This window comes from Paramacrobiotus metropolitanus, unplaced genomic scaffold, assembly GCF_019649055.1.
Source record: "Paramacrobiotus metropolitanus isolate TYO unplaced genomic scaffold, Prichtersi_v1.0 Parri_scaffold0000021, whole genome shotgun sequence".
In the NCBI taxonomy this organism is placed as follows: domain Eukaryota; kingdom Metazoa; phylum Tardigrada; class Eutardigrada; order Parachela; family Macrobiotidae; genus Paramacrobiotus; species Paramacrobiotus metropolitanus.
This window is the reverse complement of record NW_026570241.1, coordinates 785,793-810,703: the sequence shown is the minus strand read 5'-3', so window position 1 is coordinate 810,703 and position 24,911 is coordinate 785,793. Positions and strand designations below refer to the sequence as shown.

Here is a 24,911-nt window from a genome sequence, read left to right as displayed (position 1 = left end):
GCTTCTCTCGCTCTTCGGCCATCTGTACGAACAGCTGCCACACTTCGACTGCCGGTTCTTTTGTGTCGAACTCCTTCTTTATATCTTCGCAGTTCGGGATCTCATCAAATTCTTCATCGTGGCATGTCGGACCTTCAATAGGTGCCCTCGATAGTGCATCCGCGTTATCGCAGTACTGTACCCTAACCCTGCACTTGAAGGAAATTTGTACGCTATGAGCGACACGGTGCTGTATAGCCGGATAAACATTCAACCAATTCACGTTTAAGCACGCACTAGATGCAAGCCGTGTATGTGAATGGTGAATGGGCTCGTACAAGTGCGTGTGGCTGCACTGTACAAATTTCCTTCAAGTGCAGGGTTAGGATACAGTACTTTCCCGGTTTGTACTCGATCTTGAATTGATGACCTTGTAATGCCATCGCCCATCTCGTAAGTCGCGGATTCATGCCAACTTTGTTCGTTTACGATCTCAGCAGGTTCGTCAGTGCTTGGTGATCTGTTCGTACGGTGAACTCGGGGTAATCGATATACGATTTGAACTTTCTGACGGCAAGCACGACCGCCAGACACTCCCATTCAGTTACACCGTAGTTCCGTTCAGCTCCATGTAAGACGCGGCTCGCATAGGCAATTGGATGACCTTCTTGTGATAGTACTGCTCCAATTCCTTCTTTGCTTGCGTCGCATTCGATTACTGTTGGCTTAGCTGGTTCAAACTTCGCTAAGACTGGTCCTTCACACAGCAACTTTTTCAGGTTATCAAACTCTTTTGTGTGAACTTCGGTCCATTTTTTTCTCACATGTTTATCGTTTCGCAGCAGCTCATATAAGCGGCAGATCTGTTGTGCGTGACCAGCTATGAACTTCCGATAGTAGTTCGCGAGTCCGAGAAACGATCTCAGCTGTCGTTCAGTCTGAGGTCGCTTAAATTCCGATACTGCGGTGATCTTTTCGGGATCCATACAAACTCCATTTTCACTGAGTATATGACCCAGGAATCCCATCTCCCGCATTCCAAATTCACATTTTGTCGGTTTAATGGTGAAACCTGCTTCAACCAGACTTTGAAGGACATTCCTCATATTTTGCATGAAAATCTCCTAAGTCTTTCCAGCGATAATGACATCATCGATGTACCTAAAGACGCAGCCCTTTTGCTTCGCCTTGGATGGAACACGATCCGTACAGAGTTGAAAGTTTGAAACGTTGCAGGTCCATTACAGACTCCGAATGGCATCCTTTTAAACCGGTACATGCCATCTTGCGTTACAAATGTCGTTTTGTTGATCGATTCCGGATCCATCGGTATCTGCCAGAATCCACTTTGTAGATCCATCTTCCCGTAGTACTTGTTGCCTGCACATGCATCTAGCAACTCGTCCGGATTCGGTAACGGATAGTTGCTTTTCTTTGTTAACTCGTTCAACATGATGTAATTGACGCAGAATCTTGTGCCCATGGTCCCGTCACCATTCTTTTTCGCAGCCAGCACGACTGGGAAGCTCCAATCGGCATCTGATGGCTCAATGACGTCCTGCGCCAGCATCTCTTCGATAGGCTTCGTTATAAACTCACGACCTGTCCAACTAGTTCTGGCGGGGTTGCATTTAACTGGTTTCGCATCTCCCGTATCGATTACGTGGGTGATCCCTTTTACATCGCCGTATGGTTTTTTCGATGTGGGTAGCACCTTCCAGAACTCCCAGAATGCGTTGTAGACATCATTTTTCTGCTCCTGCGTGAGATCAGGTCCGAGTTTCAGATTTCCGATGATCTCTTTCAGCTCGGCTTTCGTTGTGTCATCCACTTCAGGATCAAAAAGCACGTTCCTTACTGTGCCGCTATTGATCTGGACGTTCTCCATATGGTCGTATGGCTCAACGTAGCCGAGGAACTGACCTTTTTTAACAACCTGCCGTTTAATACTGTGGTTAGCGATGACCAGATCAAAGTGCTTTTCTCTATGATCGGTCACTCCTGCTAATGGTTGCACATCAGTTTCCACATGGAAAACAGGTGTGAACATCAGCTTTTCTTTAGCTGGTACGAATCGTCCCATTCTGACTTTTACACGGGGCAGACGGATGGTTTCAAGATGATCTTTTGATCACTGTAGACTCTAATGGTCTCTCTGTCAATTTCATCCTTTGCAACTTCGTTCTTCTCGCTTTGATGTCCTGCTCCTTTTCTTCGTCTACTTCATCATCTTCATCGAGATCGAGCAGGTCCTCTTGATCCGAGAGATCGTTTACACCCGAATCTTCTGAGGTGGTTGAGTTGTCACTTGAGCTAGTCCAATCTGAATCTGAGTCGCTGCTTTCATCGTTAGCCGGAGCGCTCTTATCAAGTGGTCGTTCATCAACTCCATCTTCTTCAGATGAAAGGTCACCTTCGTCACCCTGAGAATCGCTAAGTTTTTTCGTTTGCACATTTTTGAGCAGAGGTTTGCCCGTTTCTTTTGTTTTTCTTCAATATTTTGCTGCGATTCTCGGATGGCTGCGCGTTACTCGCACTTTCGGTGATGATCTCCGTTCATCTGAGTTCGATCTCTGATCATCTGGAACTGTTCCTTCAAGTTGATCGATCTCTTCCAAACTCATCAATTTACTATTCTCGACCGGCGGACCTTCCTCACCAGTGTCGAGTGTATTTCCATCTCTTTTTGCTTCTGTTACTGGGTATTTTTGTCCTGCTGAGATCTTTTCGAGCCCCTCTTTAAACTTCTCTCATATTTCATCTCGATTCGTTAGCATCTGTGCTATCTCATGAGCTCTTGGTGACCTTTCATCATCTGCTTCGATCATCTCCTCATCTGCAACTTCTTCATATCCGATAGGTCTTTTAGTTCCAATGAAGACGCAATTTGCGTTTAAATCTTCAGTGAGGAGTTCGTAATTGGGAGTCATCTCATACATGCACCATTTATCATCTCCTCGTTGAGGGTATTCAGCTCCATTTGGAGCTGGTGCGAAGGTCACCTTCTTCTTGAGTGGGTAACCAGCTGGTCCAACTTCTTTTCGTTTTCGATATACTTTCAGTTCAAGTATATCTTTATCTGGCAATGGAGGAAATTCTGCTTCCAACTTTTTCCAATACTTTTCAAAGGATTTTCCATCTCCCTTCTCCAGCGCCTTGTAGAACTTCTCGAAAAGCTCATATACTGGTTTGCCAAGTCCGGTTGGGAAAACGATCGTTGTTCCTTCCCCCTTATATAAATGGTTAACGCGGAAGTCCCAGAAGAGATCCTTTCTGGCATTTTCCCACATCATTCCTTCGTCAAATACCTCCTCCATCTCTCGGTTGAGTTTCGACTGGAGCTGCTTGACCTTCGAGTCTGATTCTCCCAAGTCCAAAATCGAGCTCTCCCAATGAATTACCGATCTCCCTCTTGTTATGATGAAGTTTCGGACGCAGGATAGCCATTCCTTATATCGCTGCCAGTAATATCGCTCAATGTGCTGATTCCACATCGAGTTCGTCCGACATATGTTTTTAACTTCTTTTTGGACATGCTCCTTCATGTCATCGATCGCTGCGTTGCATTTTGGCCAGTTAGACTGATCATCCTGATGAGCATCTCGACAGCATTTTTCGCATCTCCATTGAGGTTGCACTCGACACGGGTTCTCATTATAACCGTGATGACAACTGCTAATACGTTCTTCCGGTGTCATCTTATAGAGGCAAGCGAACGGTTTGGTACTATTATCGTCTTGTTCATTCCAAACACCATATCTCGGTGTCTCTTTGAAGTCAGTCGGCGAGATGATCTCCGGTTCTTTTTCAACTCGATGATCTTTCAACTGTTCGATTGCGCCATCTCGTATGTCACTTAGGAGTATCTGTTCATCTTCCGTCATCTTTTTCGGAGCTTCTAGTTCCTTTTCGAACTTCTTGTCGTTCCAAACTTTGGCAACTTTTATTCCCAGTGCCTCTGGTACTGGGATAGACTTTGCCCACTCCATTCCAGATACAAGAGCTCGTTTCGCTTCAGCAGCTGCTTCCTTTTGTATGGCTGCTATCTGCTCCATCGTTAACGGAGTTTCATCTGTCGCTCCCAGTGCCTCTGGTACTGGGATAACATCTTTATCAGTTCCCTTTTGATCATCTCTCGTCGTTCCCGGTGCCTCTGGTACTGGGAGAACGACGTTTGCCCGTTCTTTCGGTTTCACTGATGATCTCCCCAATCGGGTCGCGATCTCCTTTTGGATGGCTGCCATCTGTTCAATTATCGACAGCTGAGCAGGTGAACCTCCCCTTCTTCGGTTCATCATCTGCGTTCCCAGTGCCTCTGGTACTGGGATAGCCTTTTGATCCGGTTTAGCTGCTCCTTTTACAAGTCCGGTGACCTTTCCAGCTTGAACTTTGACAGCTGATTTCGGTTCATCTTTAACTTCCTCCTCCCCATGATTATCAATCAGAACGAACTTTGTCGCCAGAAAATCATGTCCCAATAGGACTTGTACATCATCTGTTTTCGGTCGTACATAGAAGGAGTGTTGACTAGTTCGTTTCCGCAATGTTACTGGTGCTACGCAAAAGTGCGTCACATTGAAGCCTGATGTCCCGCTGATTCCATTAATCCTCACCAGTCGATCTGGTGGCAGCGGTAGAACATGAAGTCCGTTCTTTTCACAAAACGGTCGGCTGATCAGTGATGTTTCCGCACCGGTGTCCAACATCGCCAAGACCTTTATGTCACCGATTTTCACCTCATGTGTGTACGCTTCGATCCTTTTCGGCAAGTTGTGTTTCGATCCATTTTGTACTTTGAGCGTACGGACAGTACATTTAACTGGGATTAGTGATACAGGTCCCGGATCCATATCAACTGCTGAAGAAGACACCTGCCCGTTCGCTAAGGTGCTGTTTTTCTTCAGCATCGAACTCAGGTGATCGATCCTATGTGGAACATCAGTTCGGATATCGTAAAATTGTCTCTTCTTTCCATCTTTTAGGCTTTTTATCACCTCACACCCCTTTTCCTTTGCAGCTTTAGCATCGCTGACGATCTTTTCGACTTCATTTAGTTGCCCCTTCGCAACTTCCATGTGACCTTTGATCACCTCCGAGATGGTCTGACGCAACGTCGCATCGTCTGGTTTATCACGCAGATGCTCAATGAGCTCATCTGTGATCTGGTCAGCTTGTTTTAGCTCATCTTCTTCGCTGTCTTTCAGCTGATCTGGTGATCTCTTATATGTGACCATCTCATATCCGTTTTGGGCCATCCAGTCAATTACCTTTGCAGATACCTCGTTATTCGTTTTCGTCGGATCGATCTGCGAAGACATTCCATCTGTTCGAACTGGTGACTTGTCATTAACATCTCTTTGCAGGGCTTCTGTTAAGTCCCGTGACCTTTCAGTTGGTTTCATGGAGAATCCGCCGCTCGGCAACTTTTGTAACGGAACATTTTCTCCGTAGTTTGACGGTTTAATAGCTGGAGGAGCATTTCGGTTCTGATCAGCGAGTGTCTTCTTATACTCCATCTCGTTGAACACTGGCTCAAGGGTTCATTGACCCTTGAGCTGGTTTCCCGGTGACCAACTCTTCGAAGCGCTTTCTCTCGAACTGCGTTCGCAGCTGATGCATATCCCAGTATTCTTCGTTTGACATCCTCGCTTTCTGAGATCCTTTCGGCGATACAGGTATCCACATTCTGTGGTTGCCATCTGGTCGATATGTCACCTTTTGCCAGATCTGCTTCCGCTGCAGCGTAAGTGCATCATCCAGTGAGTCATCGGAGATCTGTTGTGCTCGTTCCTTCGTTGTGCTGAAGTTGCCGTTCCGTTGGCCACCGTTCCAGTTTCCATTTCCATTTCCGTTATTTGCCCTTCCTTGTTGAGGTAACACCCCTCCATTCAGGGGATTCGGCATCACATTAGCCGGAGCCACCGGTCTTGTCTGCGCCTGCGCTTGTATCGCGGCGACCATGGCGTATGAGATGGGCTGCCCAGTTTGGCTGTCAATGAAGGTCATCTCCTTATGAGTTGGAGTTGGCGATCTCGTCTGATATTCCGCCTGAGATGGTGTAGCTGCATATTGTCTCTGTGCCATCTCAACTTGTCCCGAGCGGATGGTTACGTAATCCGGTTGATTACGTTGACCTTCTACCACTTTATACTTATCCTCGCCGGCTGCCCATGATCGGAAGAAGTCTTTTATCTCCGTCCGCGTTCTGAACCCCTTCGTCTTCAGCGCCTTGTACAGGTCGTTATCGACTCTGCATCCATCGATGAGGAACGCAACTGCTTGTAGTTCGGTAATGGCTTTCTTCGCTTTAAATTTCATGATCGCCTGGTAAAACTGTTCGAGTGTTTCTTTTCCAGGCTTGAACTTCCTGGCCATGGCTTCCCGTAAGCCAAGGACTTCTTCGTTTCGATCCCCGAACTCGTCTCAACCATTCTGTGACCGTATAGACCTCCTCTTCGGCCTCTTCGATGTCTCTTTCGCCGTCGAACCAGATCTTTGCTGGTCCTCTGACAGCACTGGCGATGTCAATCAACACCTGATCATCAGTCTTATCATATGTCCGTTGTGTCTCTTTCACCAGTCGAATCCATCCGCTTACCGCATCGCGGTTGCCGTCGAAGGTCGCGAGATCAGTTTTACGGCCCATGTTCTTGATGGACCTGTTGAACTCCCTTGTATCGCGATCTCCGTCTCGATTGTTTCGTTGATTTCGTTCGTTTCTGTCATTTCGTTCGTTGCGGTATTCTCTGAAGTATCTTCCATCGTGTTCGTGTCGGGGAGAACGTGCATCTTGATTTGCATCGTCCTTGACCGCTGTTTCAATGGGCTGTTGGAACTGTGAAGGGTCACCGGAGCTCATATGTGGCTGGTGACGGAGGAGCTCATACCTGACGGATTCTTGTTATCGGAGGTTTCCCCATCTTTTTCCGTTTTCAAGCCCCCTGTGCCGCCGCCCGTTCGCAGCGGCGTCTCGAAATGGAAGCTCCCGCCCGCTTCTTGTGCCTTACTATAGCCGGGCGGGGGCGTCTCAGTCACGTCTCTTTTCGTGCTGGACTGTGGAAGCAGTTCCTCTCTGTGCTTATTCTTATTGATAGGTTGAATCCTGTTACCTTTTACAGTGAGTCGTATCCGATTAGCATACAACTCACTGTAAGAAAAGGTGGCAAGTTGACTCGACAATACAGTATCTGGAGGCCCTTATTTTCATCTTCGAGTCGCTTAACCCTGTCGGTAAGCTGCACTTTTTCCGTCTTCAATTGGTCTCTCTCTTCTCTGACCTGTTTGGCATAATTCTGCAGGTTAATGTTTCGATCGTTCAGCTGCTTGTTTTCATCCCTCACTTTGATGACTTGTTCTCCCATCTGGTTCATTTGCTGTTCCAGTTGAGCATACGCATCAGCTTCCGATCTCAGTTGATTTCTCGATTGGGTAACTTCATCTTCCCTGGTCATTGCTGTCTGTGTCATATCGATCAGCTCCGTGTTGAGCTTTATATTCTCATCTGTCAACTCGCGGATCTTTTGTTGTCGCTCTTTATCTTTTATTTCAAGTGCTGTGATTTTCACATCCAAACGATCCGCTTCTTCTTCCCATCTCGAACCTTCTTCAGCGGCTTTATTGCCAGCTTCTTTGAGCTGCTCGTTCTCTTCGTTAACTTTCCTAATGTCATCTTACAGCCGCTCGCCTTCGGTGGCTAGGAGATCTCTCAGGTCATGTGCCACTTTGAGAGCATCATCAGCTCGTTTCTGATGATCTCCTGATTCCTTTTGGAGGGTTTCGATATTCTCATCTTTTATCTTCAGATCGTTCCTAAGCTTGAATACCTCCTTATTCACAGCTGACAATCGTTTGGTCGCTTCAGCTAATTTGGTCGCATATTCGTTCTGTTTCTCCTCAGCTTCATCTGCCTTCTTGCGCAGTTCATCACACTGATCTTGCAATTCAGCTATGTGACGTGACCTTTCGGCAGACTCCTCTGATAGACTCTCATTGAGATCATTAACTGCCATATATCCTTCCATCTCTCTGTCATCAGCAACGTTTACCGATTCCTCTGCGATCTGTTTCTGACGTTCGTATCGAACTTTCCATTCTTCAGCTGTGTTTTCGAGTACGCTCTGCTGTTGTTCCAGCTCACATATGCGCGTCTGTAGCGATCCCAATTTGTTCTGATACTCCTGTTTCCTTTTGATGACCTGAGCCTCTTTTTCTTCCAATGAAGTTTCAAGTTCTTGACTCGTCTTTTCAGGCTCGAAGTTGGGCTATTCGGAGATGGTGATCGCACATTGACGATCTTTCCTGTCTGATCCGTTCCGTTCAATCAGACGTTCGGGGATGTCCTCAAGAGGTGTAAGTCCTTCAGCTCGATCCGCTTGTTTCATTGCGGTTCTGAACGACATGTTCAATGTCACCTCATCGTCAGTGATGTACGATTCTTCGTTCCCGCGGTTAGACATCTCATCAAATGCCATTGGGCTCTCGAAGAGATCCTCAGTTCCGGTTTCGTCGCCAAGTGTGAGATCATCTAACCTGAGTTCATTGGGATCGTCCGATGTGATCTTTGACTGCTCTTTGGGATCGGTTTTAGCCAGGTTCTCCTTCTTATCCTGGACTGTTGCATCCTTCTGTGTTGTCAGATCCGTTTCCGTTGCTCGTTCCGAGCTCGTTCCTTCTTTGGTGACCTCCTGGTTCACCTCACTGCTTCCCGCCGCAGGCGCGGGAGATCGTTTGAGATCGTCGCTGGAGCTCTCCTGACCTGACACTGCTTCGAGTGCCTTCTGGTAGGTCATATCGGAGCCTCGAGAGTCCTTCCTCTCAAAGGCTTTAGGTGCTCGAGTAGCTCGTTCATGTACAACTGGACGTGTGTACGAGTTAAAATCCTTCACATAAGGATTGGGTGCGCCTTGCTTTGAGCCTCGGGAACCTCGGCTCCCCTGGCTGCTGTTAGATGTCGGTTCGATGATTTCTTTGTCCATGGCGATCGGATAACTGAGACGCACCTGTTGGTTTTGCTCACACACACGTTATAATGAGATCGTTTAAGTCCCTGAGGTCACTTTCCAGCTGATCAAATTCGATCAAGTTCGGTTTTAAAGGTCACTTTTTGAATAAAAAGATCGAGAGGTTTGCCTCAGAAATCAGCTCGTTCAGCTGCTAATATCAATAAAACTGTTAAAAAGATCGTTTCCAGTTCGTTCTGATCTGATGTTAAAGGTCACTGACGATCTCGATCTGATCGATCTCCGAGATGGTCACTTTTTGGTCAACTCGTTTCGATCGCTGACAGCTTCTCTTGGATGAAGTTAGATCATTTACACTGAGAAAAGTTCGATTTGACTGTTTGGGAGATCGTTACGAGATCGTTTTAGTTCGATTTTACCAGTAAAAATTTCGACCAATCAGAGTTCGTTTAACTGACCAATCACGTGTGCCCGTTAAAATTTTCTGACCGGCCTGACGTCACAGATCGACGGCCAGACTTGCGCGCCGTGTGCAAAAGCTACGCCTATGTCTAGCTCAGCTCAGTACCGACCAATGAAAATTGCGCTTTTTACGCCTCAACCAATCCGATAATTAATAACGTATTTTACCTGTCTACCGTTCCGATCCCGTAAAAGATGATCCAGATGATCTGGTTTCTTCTCCAGCTCCGATCCCGCGCAGCCGTATTCCGCACGGTTTTGGCGCCTTCCTGTCCGACCTATTCTGCCTTCTGCTGGGCTTGTCAAGCCTACCAGCAGGTCGCTCTACAGCCGATTTGGTGGAGCGCGAAAACTGATCTCTTGGCACCTCCTTCGGTGCTGCCAACTCGTGGCTTCTCGGCTCTTGTGCCCGACAGCCTTGACCCCAACAAGAGGTGCCCGCTGCCTAGCAGAGGAAACAACACGAGTTCTCCGACAGGAGAAGCTCGCACCGCAGCCTTCTGCCGTCTGACTTGAAGCACGATGAGTTCTCCTACAGGAGACTCTCTAATCAGTGCTGCCGTAGATGCTGGCAATCCGATCGATGAGTGCGCCTTGCTGATTCAGATGAGGAAACCAGTGCCTTACTGGTGTGAGATCGATAGTGATCCAGATCGATGTGGCCGTTCGCCAAACAGATGAATGTGGCCGCTCGCCAAACAGATAAACAACTCAGAACCCGTCTGTTCACGGCTCTGCTACCATATTACCGTAGACTCGATATGAGTCCAGGACAGCAGCGCAGACTGACAGGACTCTGTGTTGTGTAGAACGTTACTTCCTACGGGATAAAAGCGCAACGCTCGACATCCAGTATACGTCATACACTTTATTAGCGTTCTCGATCGAGGATCAAAACACACTGACGTTCATAACGCTCAGAGAGCCAAATTCCATCTGCTCTCGGCAATACCAATACACTGCGCAACAGTGAACACAATGAACGGCTGTAGCCGTCAACCAATCAGAGAAGCGCTGCGTCACAGACGGCAATTCCCCACAGAGTAGTGCAACGAAGCACTCCAATAGCGTCACGAAGGTGGACGCAGGGTAGCCATCGCCTCACAGCTCTATGGAAGCATCCGCGGGATTGGGTTAGCACTGTGTGTGAACGGTTACCGCCACTGACGGTGCTCATTTTTATGAGAGCTGCACCAGCCGTGATCAGTGCCGGTCTCATAGTCAAAGAAGAACCCATCCCGCTCCGATTAAGTAATGCTAGGTTTATATTACAGAGTACAGTACATACAAACATATTCAGTTAAACCAACATCTATATTCTGTAATTCTATTGAAGTGTATCACACACTCGAGTCGCCAAAGAAGTTAGCTGTGATGAATAGTACTCAAACTGGTGCTGTTGACGTCGCCCCTAACCCAGGGGCACCGACGGGCGGTAACCGTATACGTCCAATGTTATAAGTAGGGGCGCACTGCCCCTGGCCCTTAACCTGCGCCCGGGCCGGGTTTTATATAAAACCCGCGCTATAGCAGCAACCTGCATATTATACAGGAATAAAGCGCTGCAGCATACAGACGCTAATTCGTCTTGCCTCATTCTCTCTCTCGCTCTCTGTTTGTACACTTATACATTGCAGCCAGCAGGCGGCCAGCAAGCAGGCTCAGTTTCAGCGGTTCAGTCTCTCTCTCCCTCTATTCGCTCTCACGTGCATGCACCGAATGCACTTTTGCATTCATGAATGCATCACTGGACATCTGCTTCACGCTCGCAACACGGTGCATAGTCAATCAGTGATAAGAAATCGATTTAGCATTTATTCCCATGCTCTTCACCCTGCAAATGTTTACAGTTATTTTTCATTTTTTATCCATTTAAGAGGCGCCCTGTATGTTGCGGTTGCTGTTTTTGCTCTTATCAGAATTTCATATGCTAACACGTTGACTTGTACGATGAGGTGAGTGAGAATGTGAGCGCCAGCGCGCCATTATGCATGCATTCATTTTCAAGACTGCCACATATGCAGTGCATATCTTCATCATTTTACGAAGAGAAATACTTGCGCATGTTATGCAGCTTTTTGTAAAGATGCCGCAATTAATTACGCAGTTAATTGTCACGGCAGCCGTAATAACAGTTTGTGCTGCCGTTGCATTGCAGCAACCTCTGTTAGCAAATGCCCACGGTCCCGCAACATACATCCCCTGTCCCTATTTCTGCGTTTGCCGTGAAACATTTTGGAAATGTTCCGACAGCAAGGCAAATCTGTGGCCGTTAGACAATCAGCCAACCGCGATCGTGAAGGGAGTGCAGATGCTGGATATGACCGGATCGGATGTCAACGTTCTCCCAACTGGCCGCCAACCCACAACTTCCTGATCTGCAGATGATTTTTCTGTCTCAGACTGTGTTTGACGGTTCCCGTCGCTGTAGAGAGTTGGAGTGTCTGGAGAAGTTGGGACTGCGAATTATCGCCAACCGCTGCCCGGCAGGTAGAAACAGTTAATACGCACCAGCAAAGGCCCTATTATGAATGTGCCAGTCAAAGAATTATATTGAATGCTAGTTTCCTGATAAATATGACATAAATCGAACAAAATTGTTTTAACGGATATTTCAGATTTACGCAGTGGATGTGGATTTCTCCATGCTGTTCGTGGACTTCCGCTCAACCGCCTTCTCAGTCGCCGGTCTCGACGGTTACTGAGTCTTGGTCAACCACCGCAATTCCTCGGGATAGAGACTCGAGCACCCGGGCCATGACTCCAACCGGCGCTGACGCTAGCGGTAAGACCACAGCAGCAACAACACCTTTGTCAGCGGCAGCAGATGGCGACACATACAATATTAGTAGCGTGACTGCCGCAGCAGAGGCTGTTGCCAATACTACATCAGTAATAATGGGGCAAAGTACAGCAGCGTTATCATTATTGTTTTCCACTACTGCTACACCGTTGCCGTTGACGCGGCCGCCGCTCCCGTCCACTGCAGCGGCTATCACTCACCGGTCCACACGACGATGGACATTGACCACCCCCACCACCGCCGTCACCACCACAACAACGGCAGGCGGTGGCAGTAAGCTCGTGAGTGATCTGCCAGTGGTTATGCAGCCGCCTGACACAGCGACTCCTCATTGGCAACAGTCAACCACAATGCGCAACCTCGTGACACCCCCTTTCACAGCAACTAGATTTTCGAGAAAGACTACACCATCAACAACGTCGTCATCACCTCGCCCGCTCACCACCACCCCCACCACTACTGCCCATAGCTTAAGCGTTACCACCACGATAACAACAGCAACACAAGGGCCTAGTGCAACGGCGAAGGTGTCAACAAAAGCCATCAGTGACGGCTTCAGACCTACGGTTCCGTTGTGGTCGCCATTGGTGTTATGGCCTACGACAACGACGCCGACGCCAGTTTTCATTAACGCTAGCACCAGTGCCAGGCTTCCGCTGCACGCGCTGACATTCATACATAATGACAGTAGAGGCGACGGGGCAGCGGAAATCATGTTCTAACTGATTCTAACGCAACATTGCTGTTGTCATCTGCTGTGGCATCCACCAGCTTCGACTTCAGCAGCAGCGAGACCACCACCACCACTGCAAGCACTACCGTCTCCACCACTACCACCACCAGCACTACTGACACCACCACGTCCAATGCATGTAATACTACCTGTCCGCCTTGTATGCTTGCAGGAGTGAGGTGCAGCGTGGACTGGCCGTAGATCCGTACACTGTAGCTGGCATAACGGTCGGCATCCTTTTCCTGATCGGCCTGACTGTGCTGTGTATCGCGTGGAAGCGTGGTTTTCGTGTCGGTCGGACTGTCAACAGTGCCCGCAGCCATGATGTCGGGGCAGCACGGCCGACAGCTCCCCATGGTCGCCAAAACCGCCCCGAACGAGATGCCGAAGCCGGTCGTGTTCCACCCCACCAGCAGCCCCGAACGCCAATTTTCAAAAGAAATCGCTCGTCGGTATCGCCTTCGCGATCACAGCATCACTGGTTTTCACCAACAACCAGCCGAAGCCCGCCTCGTACTCGCCATATGCCGACGCCACGTCCCAGTCCATTCGCGTCCCTCTTCGCAGCGCGTCGACACACAGACCGCCTGTCTCCGGTTCGCCCGCATGAGGCCGTAGTCCATCACAACCCCGAGTACAATGGGCTGCCGCGGAACGACGCTGATAACATGCACCACCGTGACCATAGCCAAGACGAAAGGATTTACCAGAACGTGGACCTTGGCGGCAACAACCCAATTCCAGCGGACGGCGGTGAGTTTTTGTATGTTATCAGTATTCGATAAAATAAATATTTCCGTTTGTAATTAGGGCTGCAAAATCGCCATCCTATAAATCTGCTGGATTTTGGCTACGAGAGCAACAGCAACAGCAACAACCAGCACCACGGCGTCAACGACCAAGTTGCCCAACCTGATATTCCACCAGGTAAGGATTTTTAGCAAGCGCGCCTATGACAAACCACGCAATAATCTGTTTAATTCACTGTTTCGAAAATCGGAACCTCTCGCAGCCGAACCACTGCGCTTTCTGTACACCGGGTCGAAATTTTATCCTGTATTTGCCCGGGCGACAGACGACCTACATCGATTCCCGCCATGCGATGTGTATCCCAATGAAGACCGCATTCTGGAAACTGGCCAAACGGAGAGCCCACGTTCACCATCTCCCGCGTCTTCTGTTGGCTAGTAGCACAAAATGACTTTTCAGTTTATTGGCTGTATGGTTTACGATTGTTGTTTTTGAAATTCTTGAACTTCCTTTATTTGGCTATTTAGTTTTTAGTGACCTGTGATGGTATATACCCAGGAATGATATCAGCAGCGGCTTTTTTTCAATCACTGTTAAACGGACGTGCTTCAGTTTTTGTTAAAACATAAATAAACACTTAAATGGTCACCAGATAGTCACTTCAAGTGGTAATCAAGGAAGTTGGGAGTTTACAGTCAGTCAGTCAGTCATTCAACGTATGGGCCACATTTTGTGCATTCAAAGTAATCTTCTCCATATCCAGAAGCGGATGCACTATTCTGCACCGAATCTCTTCCATCTTTCAGCACTCGGTTACGTGCTCCAGATCGATGTTGCGTGTACTGGCCGCATCGAGAACAATGCAGTTGGCAAAAGCGGCGTTTTTTCTGCCCACATTTAATTCGCCTGGCCTCCAAATGGCTGAGAAGTGTTTTCACGGTGATTTCAGCTTCGGGAGGATTTATTCGTTTGACACTGGCGATGGCTTTCCGTATTTCCTCCACACTAAATCCATATTTTAAAGCCCGTGACACCACAAAAGCCCGAACGCCATCGTCGAAAAAGTTCTCATCATAAACCGACACGAACGAAGTTGTTTCTGCTCCGCCACTGCTATTACTGCACTTCTCGTTTTCATCGCTACCAGGTTGCTGATGTCGGGGACGGGGAGTGAGACAGGAGAGCTCCTTATAACGGTCACGTACAATTTCGCCAAGGCAGGTAGTGATATACAAACAGCTCGGGGCATCCCGCGTATGAACGTGCCATGGCACATCGTCCGGTGTCCACTGACTGAAATGCAGACCGCAGTGAAAACATTCCACCCCGTCCCCTGTACCAGTATAGATAAATCCCGCCCGGGCTAAATCCAGAGGTGTTTGCAGTAGTTGGGAAGGCCAATTTTTAAAAGATCTCAGCCTCTCATAAAGTTGCGCATTTGTAAAATCAAAAGGGCAGGCCACTGTCAATATTTGGCCCGCTTTGTCGGTGGGATCGGGCTTTCCCTGTTCCTTGTAGCGTTTTCGTATCTCAGCGCACCAGGGTGTACACCGAAGATGATAATCCAGAGGATCTTCTTTACCGGCCAGTGTTACATCTATCCGCTTGCAGAACAAACAAAAATACGCCTCGCTAATATTCACGGGCCGAAATCCCAGCTTTCCGAGTGACTTTATCGAATGGGGCGGAAAATTGTCTGAGCAGATTAAACGATATAGTCCATCATCATCACTTTCCGTATAAACACCAGCTTCAAAGCTCTCATATAACTGTGTGGCAGCAGACATTTTGCTTTCAGGAAATAAGCGATACTCTGACTTGCCCGATGACTACTGCTACGTCCTTTTATACAGCGCATACACACACTGCTGCTTGTTGTTATTCTGACCTACAATATACTGGGCGGGAAAGGGAGGTTCAGTAGGCAGCGGCCAAAGTCTGCTGACTGACCGCCTCCTCTCATCCTCGCGTGATCATCCACTGTTGATGATATCATTGCCATCTGCTACCATTCTATGAGTCATGGCACTGGCACATAAAAGCCAAAGCCAGCCAGAGTTTAAATCTGTTTGTTGGCAGAATCAGTTGGCAGTTTATCATCTTCACCACCACTATGGCTCGGAATTTATCCAACAACCTGGAAATTTACACGAACAAAAATGCCGTCGACACGGAATATGCTCGACTTGTTAAGAACAGCCCTTTTATTCTGATTGTAAGTATCAGAAGCCAGGTATATATAAGCGTACTGTAAGCACATTAGCATTAGTTGTGCTTTCAAACCGAATTTTATAACTGAATTCCGAAATGACCTTTCACGAATACATCTTGACCTACTGGCGCCAGTATCATGGCAAAGCTTTACTGTTTCTGATTTTAATTGCCCAGGTTACAACAATTTGTATGCTGACGCGCAGTCAGGTTGCAATTGGCGCGTTAGCTAACCGTACAGGGACAGTGTTGAATGAAAAAGGTTTTCTTATAAGTCAGTTTATTAACGATACGCTACCTTTGCTGAAAAGTTCACGGGCATTACTCATTCGCGGCGCTTTTGACTTTAATCGGTTTTTCGGAGAAGTTCTAGCTTATGTTAGACGGAATGGCAATAATCTGATACTGCCTGCTTATCGGTTGAATATCGCGGCATTGCCGTCGACATTTCAGGCAGGAGCTACAAGACTCGATATTATTCTGTTTCCCATTGAATACAACCGGAGCAGTACCTTTACCTCGGATGAGCCTCAAGTTTTGAGCTGTGCATATTAATATATGTTTTTATATATATATTGACAAACCTCACATGTTGCTTGTAATGGAAACAGGAATTTACCGGTCGTGTTTTTCATGTTTTAGCACAAACCTACGTCCATCATGCTCAGCTTAAGCCTCTACCAACCACACGAGCCGCGTATCGATCTCCGCCTGATCAAGCACATTCCACAGGATGATTCATATGCTGCCACTCGCTGTGGATTCTATTTTCCCACCAGCTATCTTCCTGAATTTTTGGCCGCCGTAAAAACCCTAGCAAGTCGTGTCAGTGAGTGGGAGAAATCAAACGCGTTTATGCGGCCATTGGCCTTGCAGCCTGCCTCGTCTGCCTCACGTAGTAGTAGCAACAATAAAGCCTCTGTGATAAAAAGCCGCGGAAGTGGCAAGGGAAGCAGTAAAAAGAGAAGCGTTAATATCTTTGCCAAGGCGGCCGCGAAAAAATTTTTGCGCACTTGTAAAGGTGGTGATGTACGTGGTGATCGTGGTGGTAGTGCTCGTGTTGGTGGTGGTGGTAGTGTCGAAAAAGATGATGTTGACTACGATGGTAACGTTAACGAGAGAGCTCTGTTAATTGATGACGACGATGATGATGATGCTAATGATGATGACTATAACGAAGATGGCGACCGCCACGATCAATGAATGAAAGAATAATTAAATGATGCTTTAAAAACGACTTCTGACACTTTCGTAATAAAGCGATTTTTTATTTGTTATTACACACAGAAGAAGCCTACCAAACAACAAGAAACGTGTAAAATTTAAATTAAAATTTCTTCATTCTCTACAGTCATCCGTTCATTGCTACTATTTTCTCGTTTTTTTATTTTGCGTTGTCTTTTTCTTGAGTTTGAGCTGCTACTACTCCTATTCCTGACTTTATTCTTTCTTTCGCTCTTCTTCTGCTTCTTTTTGTTCTTGTTCTTCTTCTTCTCGGGTTTTTTCGTCCTCTTTTTCTTCAAACAATTACTGCGGACAGCCCGGGCATTGACGTTTAAATGACCCTGTTTCCCAATATGCTTTACGGGAACGAGAGCATATTCGTCCATAGTAGAATTTGTGATCGCATAAACTCGCTGGTAATTATCAACACTCTCGCTAACAAATTTCCCCGCACCCGCAAAATGTCGGGCGTGCAACACTTGAAATCCAAAAATAAATAACCATAATCACGAAGCGTGGCAGTTTTATACGCTTCCATGAACTGCGTCGAGCACCGTGGATACATTTGCCGTGCAAGTATTTCCATCTGCATCATGTCTCGAGGCTGTTTCCAAAGCACGAGATAATGAGCATTCAAAGAAATTGTACGCATAAGGGGATTTTGAAAGAATACATTTTGCACTGTCAAAATGACAGAGCGGTTCAAGTGATGAGTTCCTCTTGTGAAAAGAGAGACCACGTTTTTGTTTATTTCCTGCATCTGATCGTCCAGAATAATCAAGGAAGGGTCGTTTTTATTAGTGAAGCTTTCTTCCGCAATATCTTCAGGAATATTTTTAATAAAAACAACATTTTTTGTATGTTTTTTAATGGTTTTAAAACAGGAGATTCATAAGAGTAGATAAAGTACACTTTCTTTGGGAATGGGGTAATTTTGCGCAGCTCAAGCAACCGGCATATCCAAAAGGTTTTACCTCCCTGGCTCTGGCAGCTGCAGACCAGATTGAACGGGTGAACAAGGAGCGGGTTAAAGTTCTGTATGGTTTCGTACATTCCATCTGGATGAACTGCAGCTGTAGGAGAGGATTAACAAAGGCATTGCTCTTTTATATCTTATATCCGAATGGGAGCGTTTCATAACTCGGAGTGGAATTCAATATTCTTCGCTTATCGAATGTGAATCGGACCATTTTCGTTTCCTCCCGCGTGGTCAGCTGCCAGGTGCCTCGTATACGAAAAATTTTGTACGGGTTGAGAAAATACTGAATTTCCTCTGGATTTCTGACCATCTCCTCCAGCAATCCTGGTGTAAAGAAATCGATGTTTCCTTTATTAATTGTTATTCCCTTTGCCTTGAAAACGGACATGCCTTTTTCGGTACGGTATGCGTACATTTTCGGGCCGCCACAGACGAACAAAGTGATTCTGTCATCGTCGATCTCCGATTTAAACTCTCCTAAGCATTCGCCCACGGGGAGGCTCGGCAGACCGGGTCCTTCCAGCGCAATCACACAATCAGTATCCACATATAACAGGCGTTCGATGCCTACAAAGGTCATGCCAGCATATAGCTCCAGACGCGCGTAACTAGTGACAAAACCGGCGATGATTACATTTGCGCGCAAATCAGTTCCGTCCAAGTCGCTTGACTTGGTGCTCTGCACCTGCAGAACATCCTCGTTAACAACATCAATGTAATTAACTGTATATTTTCCAGAGTAGAATAATTCATTGAACCGTTTGACGCTTTTGACATATTCAAAACTCGGTTTGTTTTCCTTGATTGCCAGCCTGCCCCATAATGTATTGAGCATGAGTTTCGAGAGAAGGCGTCGTGTGGGATTGAATTCCACCTTCCCCGGGTCGTCGACAACAACATTGTCTCTGTCTTTAAGCGACTGAAGGTAGGCCTGTTTTTCTCCATCGGACTGGCAGTGTGAGGGAAACCCGCTTGCAGCTGCTTTTTCTGCCATAAATGTGCTTATGTAATCGGCAAACAGATTTCCCCTCTTCGAGTAGTGCCAGACTTCATGAATTGCCAGTATACGGTAGCCTAAGGAGACTGCCAGATTAACTTCCGGTGTCGTATAAACACCGTTGAAGCTTCGCTCTTCGTCAGTGTGCGTGCAGGACGTTTCTTGGTTGTTTGCCTCTGCACACCGCCAGCACAGGGCGAACATACATTTGCCATTGATGCGTTGTGGAAGAAGAGGGAGCGGAAGATTGCTGGGCGGAAGCACTCTCACATGAGCGATTCCAAAATACTGATCAAGGGGCTTGAAATCGCTGAGGATTCGGTCAGGCAGCCCAAGAGGGTATTCTTTCTGCTTGCATACGGCAGGATAAAGGGAATTCTTATCTAGGTAGGAGATGTACCGGCCACTACTTGTGTCCGGCAGGTTAAGCAGGCGGAACGCCTCCGTCCGCCCACCGAACAGAACGTCACGCACATTCATGGGTTCGGTGTGGCAGAAACTTTTTAAAGCTTTTTTTATCTCCTCCCCTTGCCTCAAGGATTTCCATTCGCAGCTCCAGATACTGCGATAGGAATAGCCACGAGTTTCCAGGTAGCGCTGCTTATGCTTCGTTGCCTGTAGCAATTGAGCCATATTTTGATTCCCATTTGTTACCGCGTCTGCCGTGTAGCATTTTGGACACCTGTACAAATGTTTTATTGTTTTATCACTTCACAAGAACAAAAGTAACACAAACAACAACAACAACAACAACAACGTACCCATGAAAATAGCACCCATGGTACTCGAAAACCGTATTGGCTGCTTCGTAAAATCCGTCAACTTTGTAGCGGCCTATTCGTTTTTCTCCGTCCGGATGATTTCGAGCGTGTTGAATTTCAATGTGCTCGTTTTGCATGACAAAATGCAACCACTGCATGCTTTCGTAGGAGTATGTGCGGTAGGTCTGGAGATCGCGATAAGTAAAATATTGAATGCTGTCTTTCGGCATGAAACGAGCTCGGTACACGAGGTTTACATAGCCAGGGAGTGAAACCGACTCTACGAGCGGGTTATACCCTCCACAAAGTGCCTTCATACTTTCGCAGAATCTCTGGCAAGCCTCCCGCAGTACATGACAATCGTTGGTACAATATTTTAGGATCTCCTGAGAAAAATTCCACATTTTCCCTGCGGCAACCTCCGCGTCGTACCATTCCTTAAATTTTTTGTAGTGCTTGGTCTTCATCTGGCTTGTCAGGTAGTAGTGCTCTGATGGAATCTGTCCTACATAGTTGAAATGTTTTTCACGCGCAAACAGAAAGGGAAAACAGCCTTTGGCTGCGTTGAAACCGAATGCAGCCGGCATATCGGCTAAACTCATAGGCAAAAATGCAAGGGAATCTCGTAGGATGATATTATTCGCGGTTTCTTTAATCTGAAGAAACTTCAGACCTCGCATGATGACATGCGGCCATAAGTGTTTACGGTGAAGGTGCTGCATAATGAAGTTCCCGTCATATCCCATAAGGTTATGGAAAACAACAATGTGATTGCGGTGCCGTGGATGGAAAAGCCAATTGCAGAATTTTTCCCCGGCATTCTTCCGAAAAATCGCGTCGCTTTTCCGGCGTCATCAACGGCTACGGCAGCGATTGGGATATGATATTCTTTGCTTATATCACTTTCAAAGTCGCAGTAAAGAAACTGGCGTTCGGGCTTCGGCTTGCTCTCGTGCACTTGCACGTAACAACGATGGTAGGGATCAACAACAAGCTTGCAGCTCCGGCAATAATATTCGCCGCATTGGTGAACGGGGTTGGCCGGATGTCGCCCCTTATCCATGTAGATGATCAGGCTGCAGTCAGCGCACTTTCGACGGAGTTCACAGTCCGTGGTTGGTGCTGCTGTTGACGTTTGTGTTTTGTGTAGGCGGAAGCATTCTGAGTTTTGAAACTTCTTTGACAATCCCCACAAGTTATTTCTCTGTCGAATTCGCAATCCTTTTCTCTGGCAGTTAAAACAAGCTTTTCGGCATCGGTGCCGGTCAAGCTTGGTAAAATAGCCGTCGCAAAACTTGCACTGTTTTCTCTTTCCAAAAAATCGTGCCGGTTTGGTGATTGCCGCATAGTGATTGTTAGATAAAAGAAGATGCAAGCTTTTTGGGCACTTGATGCTTGTGCCGTTATATAACAATCCCGTTTCCGCATCAGGGCATTTATGTACGTACAGCGCGTAATTTGGAAGAAGTACGGCTTGAAAAGCCGAATAGTCACTGTATGACACAGCTCCGAGCGGTACTTTTGCTGCCTGGTACAGCTTTATTGCTTCCACTTTCTGTAGCTGTTTCCTGCTGTCACAGAGTTCTTTCCACTTCCTCTTGTCAACTTTATGAAGTTGTGACGCATGGGCAATGGCAATGGCTAGCGCTCGGCCAAAGCAGAGACTATCGTTGTTTTTTACGTTAACAATTCCTCCGCCTTGAGGCGCTTTCAAAAGGTTACGAAAATGGCGGTCTTGTTTTCTACTCTCGGTGGTGGTGGTGGTTGTGATGGTGGTGATGTTGGCGCTGGTTGCACCTGCGCCTTTCCCTGTCGGTTGCCGGGGCACGCGTAGTAGGTTAATGTAAACCGGTAAACCTAAAGAGAATTCCGTTTTCGAAGTTAGAGTATTTGCAATCAAGTACAGGAACATCTCTGCGTTCACTTGATCCTGTGTGGATAATTTAAGCTGGATGGGATGAGAGAGCTGAGATGACTCCAACGATATACTAATTAAATCTTCTTTGTTAGGCACAAAATCACGGAGTTTTTTGAAAATATCTTCCAAAACAGACAGAAAGACCGGTAGCACCGTGTCTACACCATGCAAGGGCAGTTCTGCTATTTTTATTTGAAAATTTCCCGCCCAGACACCGTACTTCTTACTATGGCGTGATGTAATGGCTTTGAGATTATAAAATTCAGATGGATTCTGTATGACTTTATTCACTGGCGAGGATGATGAAGGTTGTGTGGTTGTTGTTGTTGTTGTTCTTCCAGCGTTATTCGTTGTTGTCGTCGTCGTCGTCGTCGTCGTCGCCGTTTTCTTCGTTGTCGCGGTCAGTTCTTTTGTTCGCCGCATAAACAATTTGTAAGAAAAAGAAATGTGGCGCGTTTGACGATATAACTGTGAAACATCTTGAATTGTTCTTCGCTTCTCGTACAACCTGGCTAATTTTGCTTCGGCAATTTGCTGCGGTTTTTTGGTCGCCGTCGTGATCGTTTTTTTTTCTGAGACACGGTTGCTGATTTTCTTTGCTTGTAGTGGCCGTGGTGGGGGCGTCATGACAGACAAAGAAAGTGAATAGGAATGTGTTGGCAGCGCTAATCAAACCGCAATTTTGGTACTTCCTTTTGCTCCTAATGCAATTTACTCTGGCAATTGCCGGCAAAAGTACGACTAGCATAATAAGCCTGCGATAATGCACGATTGTGCACAAACAGCTGCTCTGCGGTGCTGCACGCGCTTTAATACCCTTGTCTGAGTCATGGCAATCATCAGCTCTTCCTATCTGACGCCCACCGGACATCCTCGTGGCGGAGCTAATTTTGCATGCACACTTAAAGCCCACCCAGCGCCCGCCCCACTACAGCTACTGTTTACTGCGTGTCAGTATATAAATTCCCAATGAATACAAATATGCGTGTCACTGCTTGTGTGCTCGTCACCTCGTCGGCGTCGCGCGTCTCAGTCACGCTGATTTTCTAACATACACGATGGAAGGAGCAATCACCAACAGCTGTCATGTACATTATAATTGCGATGCGCCTGATAACCTTGATTGGCTGTTTGATGAGAGTGATGAAATCAACGACTACGAAACAACGGCTACTACATTGTTAAACAACCATGAAAGCGCCCTGCTGCGCCAAAAGTACCAGATCATGAAGAGTATAATCATCAATGAACGGTATTTATTAGCCATAATGGGATATAATCATCGCGGCACAGTAAGGTGCATACGCTGTCAAAAAGAATTCTACTGGAAGCAAACTGACGCCATCATCACCCATTCGGAGCGGGAATGTCAGGATATTAAACCGTACCCTATGCTTAACACGGACCCCGTGGAGTGGCACAGCATCAGGCGCCGTACCGGTTACAGCAGGTTTCGAACCTTCAAGGAAAGTCCGGACGATAACGATATTGAATTTCTTATACAGCACGGTTTTTACCCTACGAACCAGATCCAGTGCGCCCATCCTGGCTGCACATGGATCGGTAAATGGGAAGAAATTGGATCTGTTAATTTTCTATGGAAAAAGAGTCACGGACGCAAGCATTGTTACAATGCTGCACAACCGTTTCTGTGGTGAAACGCTGTAGTTGTTGCAGTTGTTGTTTTTGATACGGATGTTGCTAAGTTGTTGCGGTGTTTGGTTTGTTTATCTGTTTGTTTGTTTGTATTTTATTAAATTCTCTTTGAATCGAAAATTTTTGACAAACAATTATTCCCATCAATAGAAACGAAAATTAATAAAATTCAAAATTCAACATTGGTGCTAAACAGCTGTTGCTGGTTCTGCTCTTTTTGAGTTTTTCCGACGTGAGCCTTTTTATACTCCGAAACTCGGCGCTCAAAAAAATTACTTTTGCCTTCCAGGGAAATGTTTTCCATGTAAGGCAGAGGATTAGCCGCGTTGTACAGCGGTTCGAGGTCAAGCATTTTAAGCAACACGTCAGCCACAAACTGAATGTACGTTTTCATCAGTGCTGCATTCAGTCCACGTAAAGGATGCTCAAATGCAGCGTCCCAAAACCGGCTTTCGATGTCCACTGCCTCGTCTACTAGGGCGTACACCGTTTCGTCCGGTAACTTATTGTTAAGCTGTCCATAAAGCCAGCATGCAAATTCTACATGCTGAGATTCGTCTCTAGCAATCAGCTCATTGCTAAACGTGAGTCCCGGCAGGATGCCGCGGTTTTTAAAATAAAATACAACGGCGAAAGCGCCGCAAAAAAAGATCATTTCAACGCATGCGAATGCCAGCAGTCTTTCGGAAAACGGCCGCTCCTTATTTTCTCTGATGTAACGAGTTGCCCAGTTTGCTTTTTCTATAACATTTTCATTGTTTATCACTGCTTGTAGTAGGTGCAAACGTTCTTCCGTGTCCTGGTAATAGGTATTAATTAAAAGTGAATATGTTTCACTATGTATATTTTCCATAAATATTTGGAAGGTATAAAACGCGCGGATTTCAGGACACTGGCTTTCAATAAGAAAGTTCTCTGCCAGGTTCTCCATTATGATTCCGTCCGACGCAGCAAAAAACGCTAACACATTCCCTAGTAGGGATTTCTCAAACTGGCTCAACGCTGGCCACTGACGGACATCATGAGAGAAATTAATCTCTTCAGGTGTCCAGAAGCAGGCCACTGACTTTTTATACATTTGCCATGCATCATCGATTTCTATTGGAAATAACACAAGTCGCTTCCACGAGGCTTCTAATAGCGGCTCCGTAGTAGCAGTATTATCATTATTATTGTGATCTAATTTAATGCTTTCAGAGTCGCCAGTTAAGGCTAACTTATCAGTGCTGCAGGTGTTCATGGTCTTTGCATGTGCGCATCTGTTTGCGCGCGGACATGCACGCAGCACATATATATATAGGGGACCGAAACAACAGTGCCGCCTGACTGCTGTTCCAATGTCACGCGAGTGCAAGCGTCGTCCCCAGGGACCTTGCACTCGTATGTTTGTGTACAGATGGACGAAAACTCCGCCCGCCTTTATCCAGACAGCAGAGCGGAGCCAGAGGTCAGTATATAAACTGGTGTGTGTCATCGCA

The 24,911-nt window shown here is 46.7% G+C and overlaps 4 protein-coding genes across 5 annotated transcripts; 2 read left to right on the top strand and 2 right to left on the bottom strand.

Moving 5' to 3' along the window:
• Positions 1 to 4,830: 4,830 nt before the first annotated feature.
• On the bottom strand, positions 4,831 to 8,768 carry LOC129586476 (paramyosin-like). The gene is made up of 8 exons (XM_055479736.1): positions 8,391 to 8,768; positions 7,654 to 8,240; positions 7,257 to 7,572; positions 6,867 to 7,032; positions 6,419 to 6,792; positions 5,695 to 6,303; positions 4,974 to 5,285; positions 4,831 to 4,905 (listed from the first exon to the last, which is right to left on the bottom strand). The coding sequence occupies exons 1-8, from the start codon at positions 8,766 to 8,768 to the stop codon at positions 4,831 to 4,833; spliced, it is 2,817 nt and encodes a 938-aa protein (XP_055335711.1).
• A 3,312-nt stretch (positions 8,769 to 12,080) lies between these two features.
• LOC129586595 (uncharacterized) lies at positions 12,081 to 17,135 on the top strand. Of its 2 annotated transcripts, XM_055479919.1 has the most exons (3): positions 12,081 to 12,186; positions 15,767 to 15,902; positions 16,541 to 17,135. In XM_055479919.1, the coding sequence occupies exons 2-3, from the start codon at positions 15,801 to 15,803 to the stop codon at positions 17,099 to 17,101; spliced, it is 663 nt and encodes a 220-aa protein (XP_055335894.1). In that variant the 5' UTR covers positions 12,081 to 12,186; positions 15,767 to 15,800; the 3' UTR covers positions 17,102 to 17,135. The 2 variants fall into 2 exon arrangements, with proteins under 2 accessions (XP_055335894.1, XP_055335893.1); XM_055479918.1 differs by lacking the exon at positions 12,081 to 12,186 and having other exon boundaries at positions 15,123 to 15,902.
• LOC129586474 (uncharacterized) lies at positions 13,193 to 14,125 on the top strand. Its single transcript, XM_055479735.1, has 3 exons — positions 13,193 to 13,690; positions 13,748 to 13,864; positions 13,950 to 14,125. The coding sequence occupies exons 1-3, from the start codon at positions 13,462 to 13,464 to the stop codon at positions 14,123 to 14,125; spliced, it is 522 nt and encodes a 173-aa protein (XP_055335710.1). The 5' UTR covers positions 13,193 to 13,461.
• A 1,093-nt stretch (positions 17,136 to 18,228) lies between the features above and the next one.
• LOC129586473 (uncharacterized) lies at positions 18,229 to 20,089 on the bottom strand. The gene is made up of 2 exons (XM_055479734.1): positions 19,860 to 20,089; positions 18,229 to 19,780 (listed from the first exon to the last, which is right to left on the bottom strand). The coding sequence occupies exons 1-2, from the start codon at positions 20,087 to 20,089 to the stop codon at positions 18,229 to 18,231; spliced, it is 1,782 nt and encodes a 593-aa protein (XP_055335709.1).
• Between the last annotated feature and the right edge of the window lie 4,822 nt (positions 20,090 to 24,911).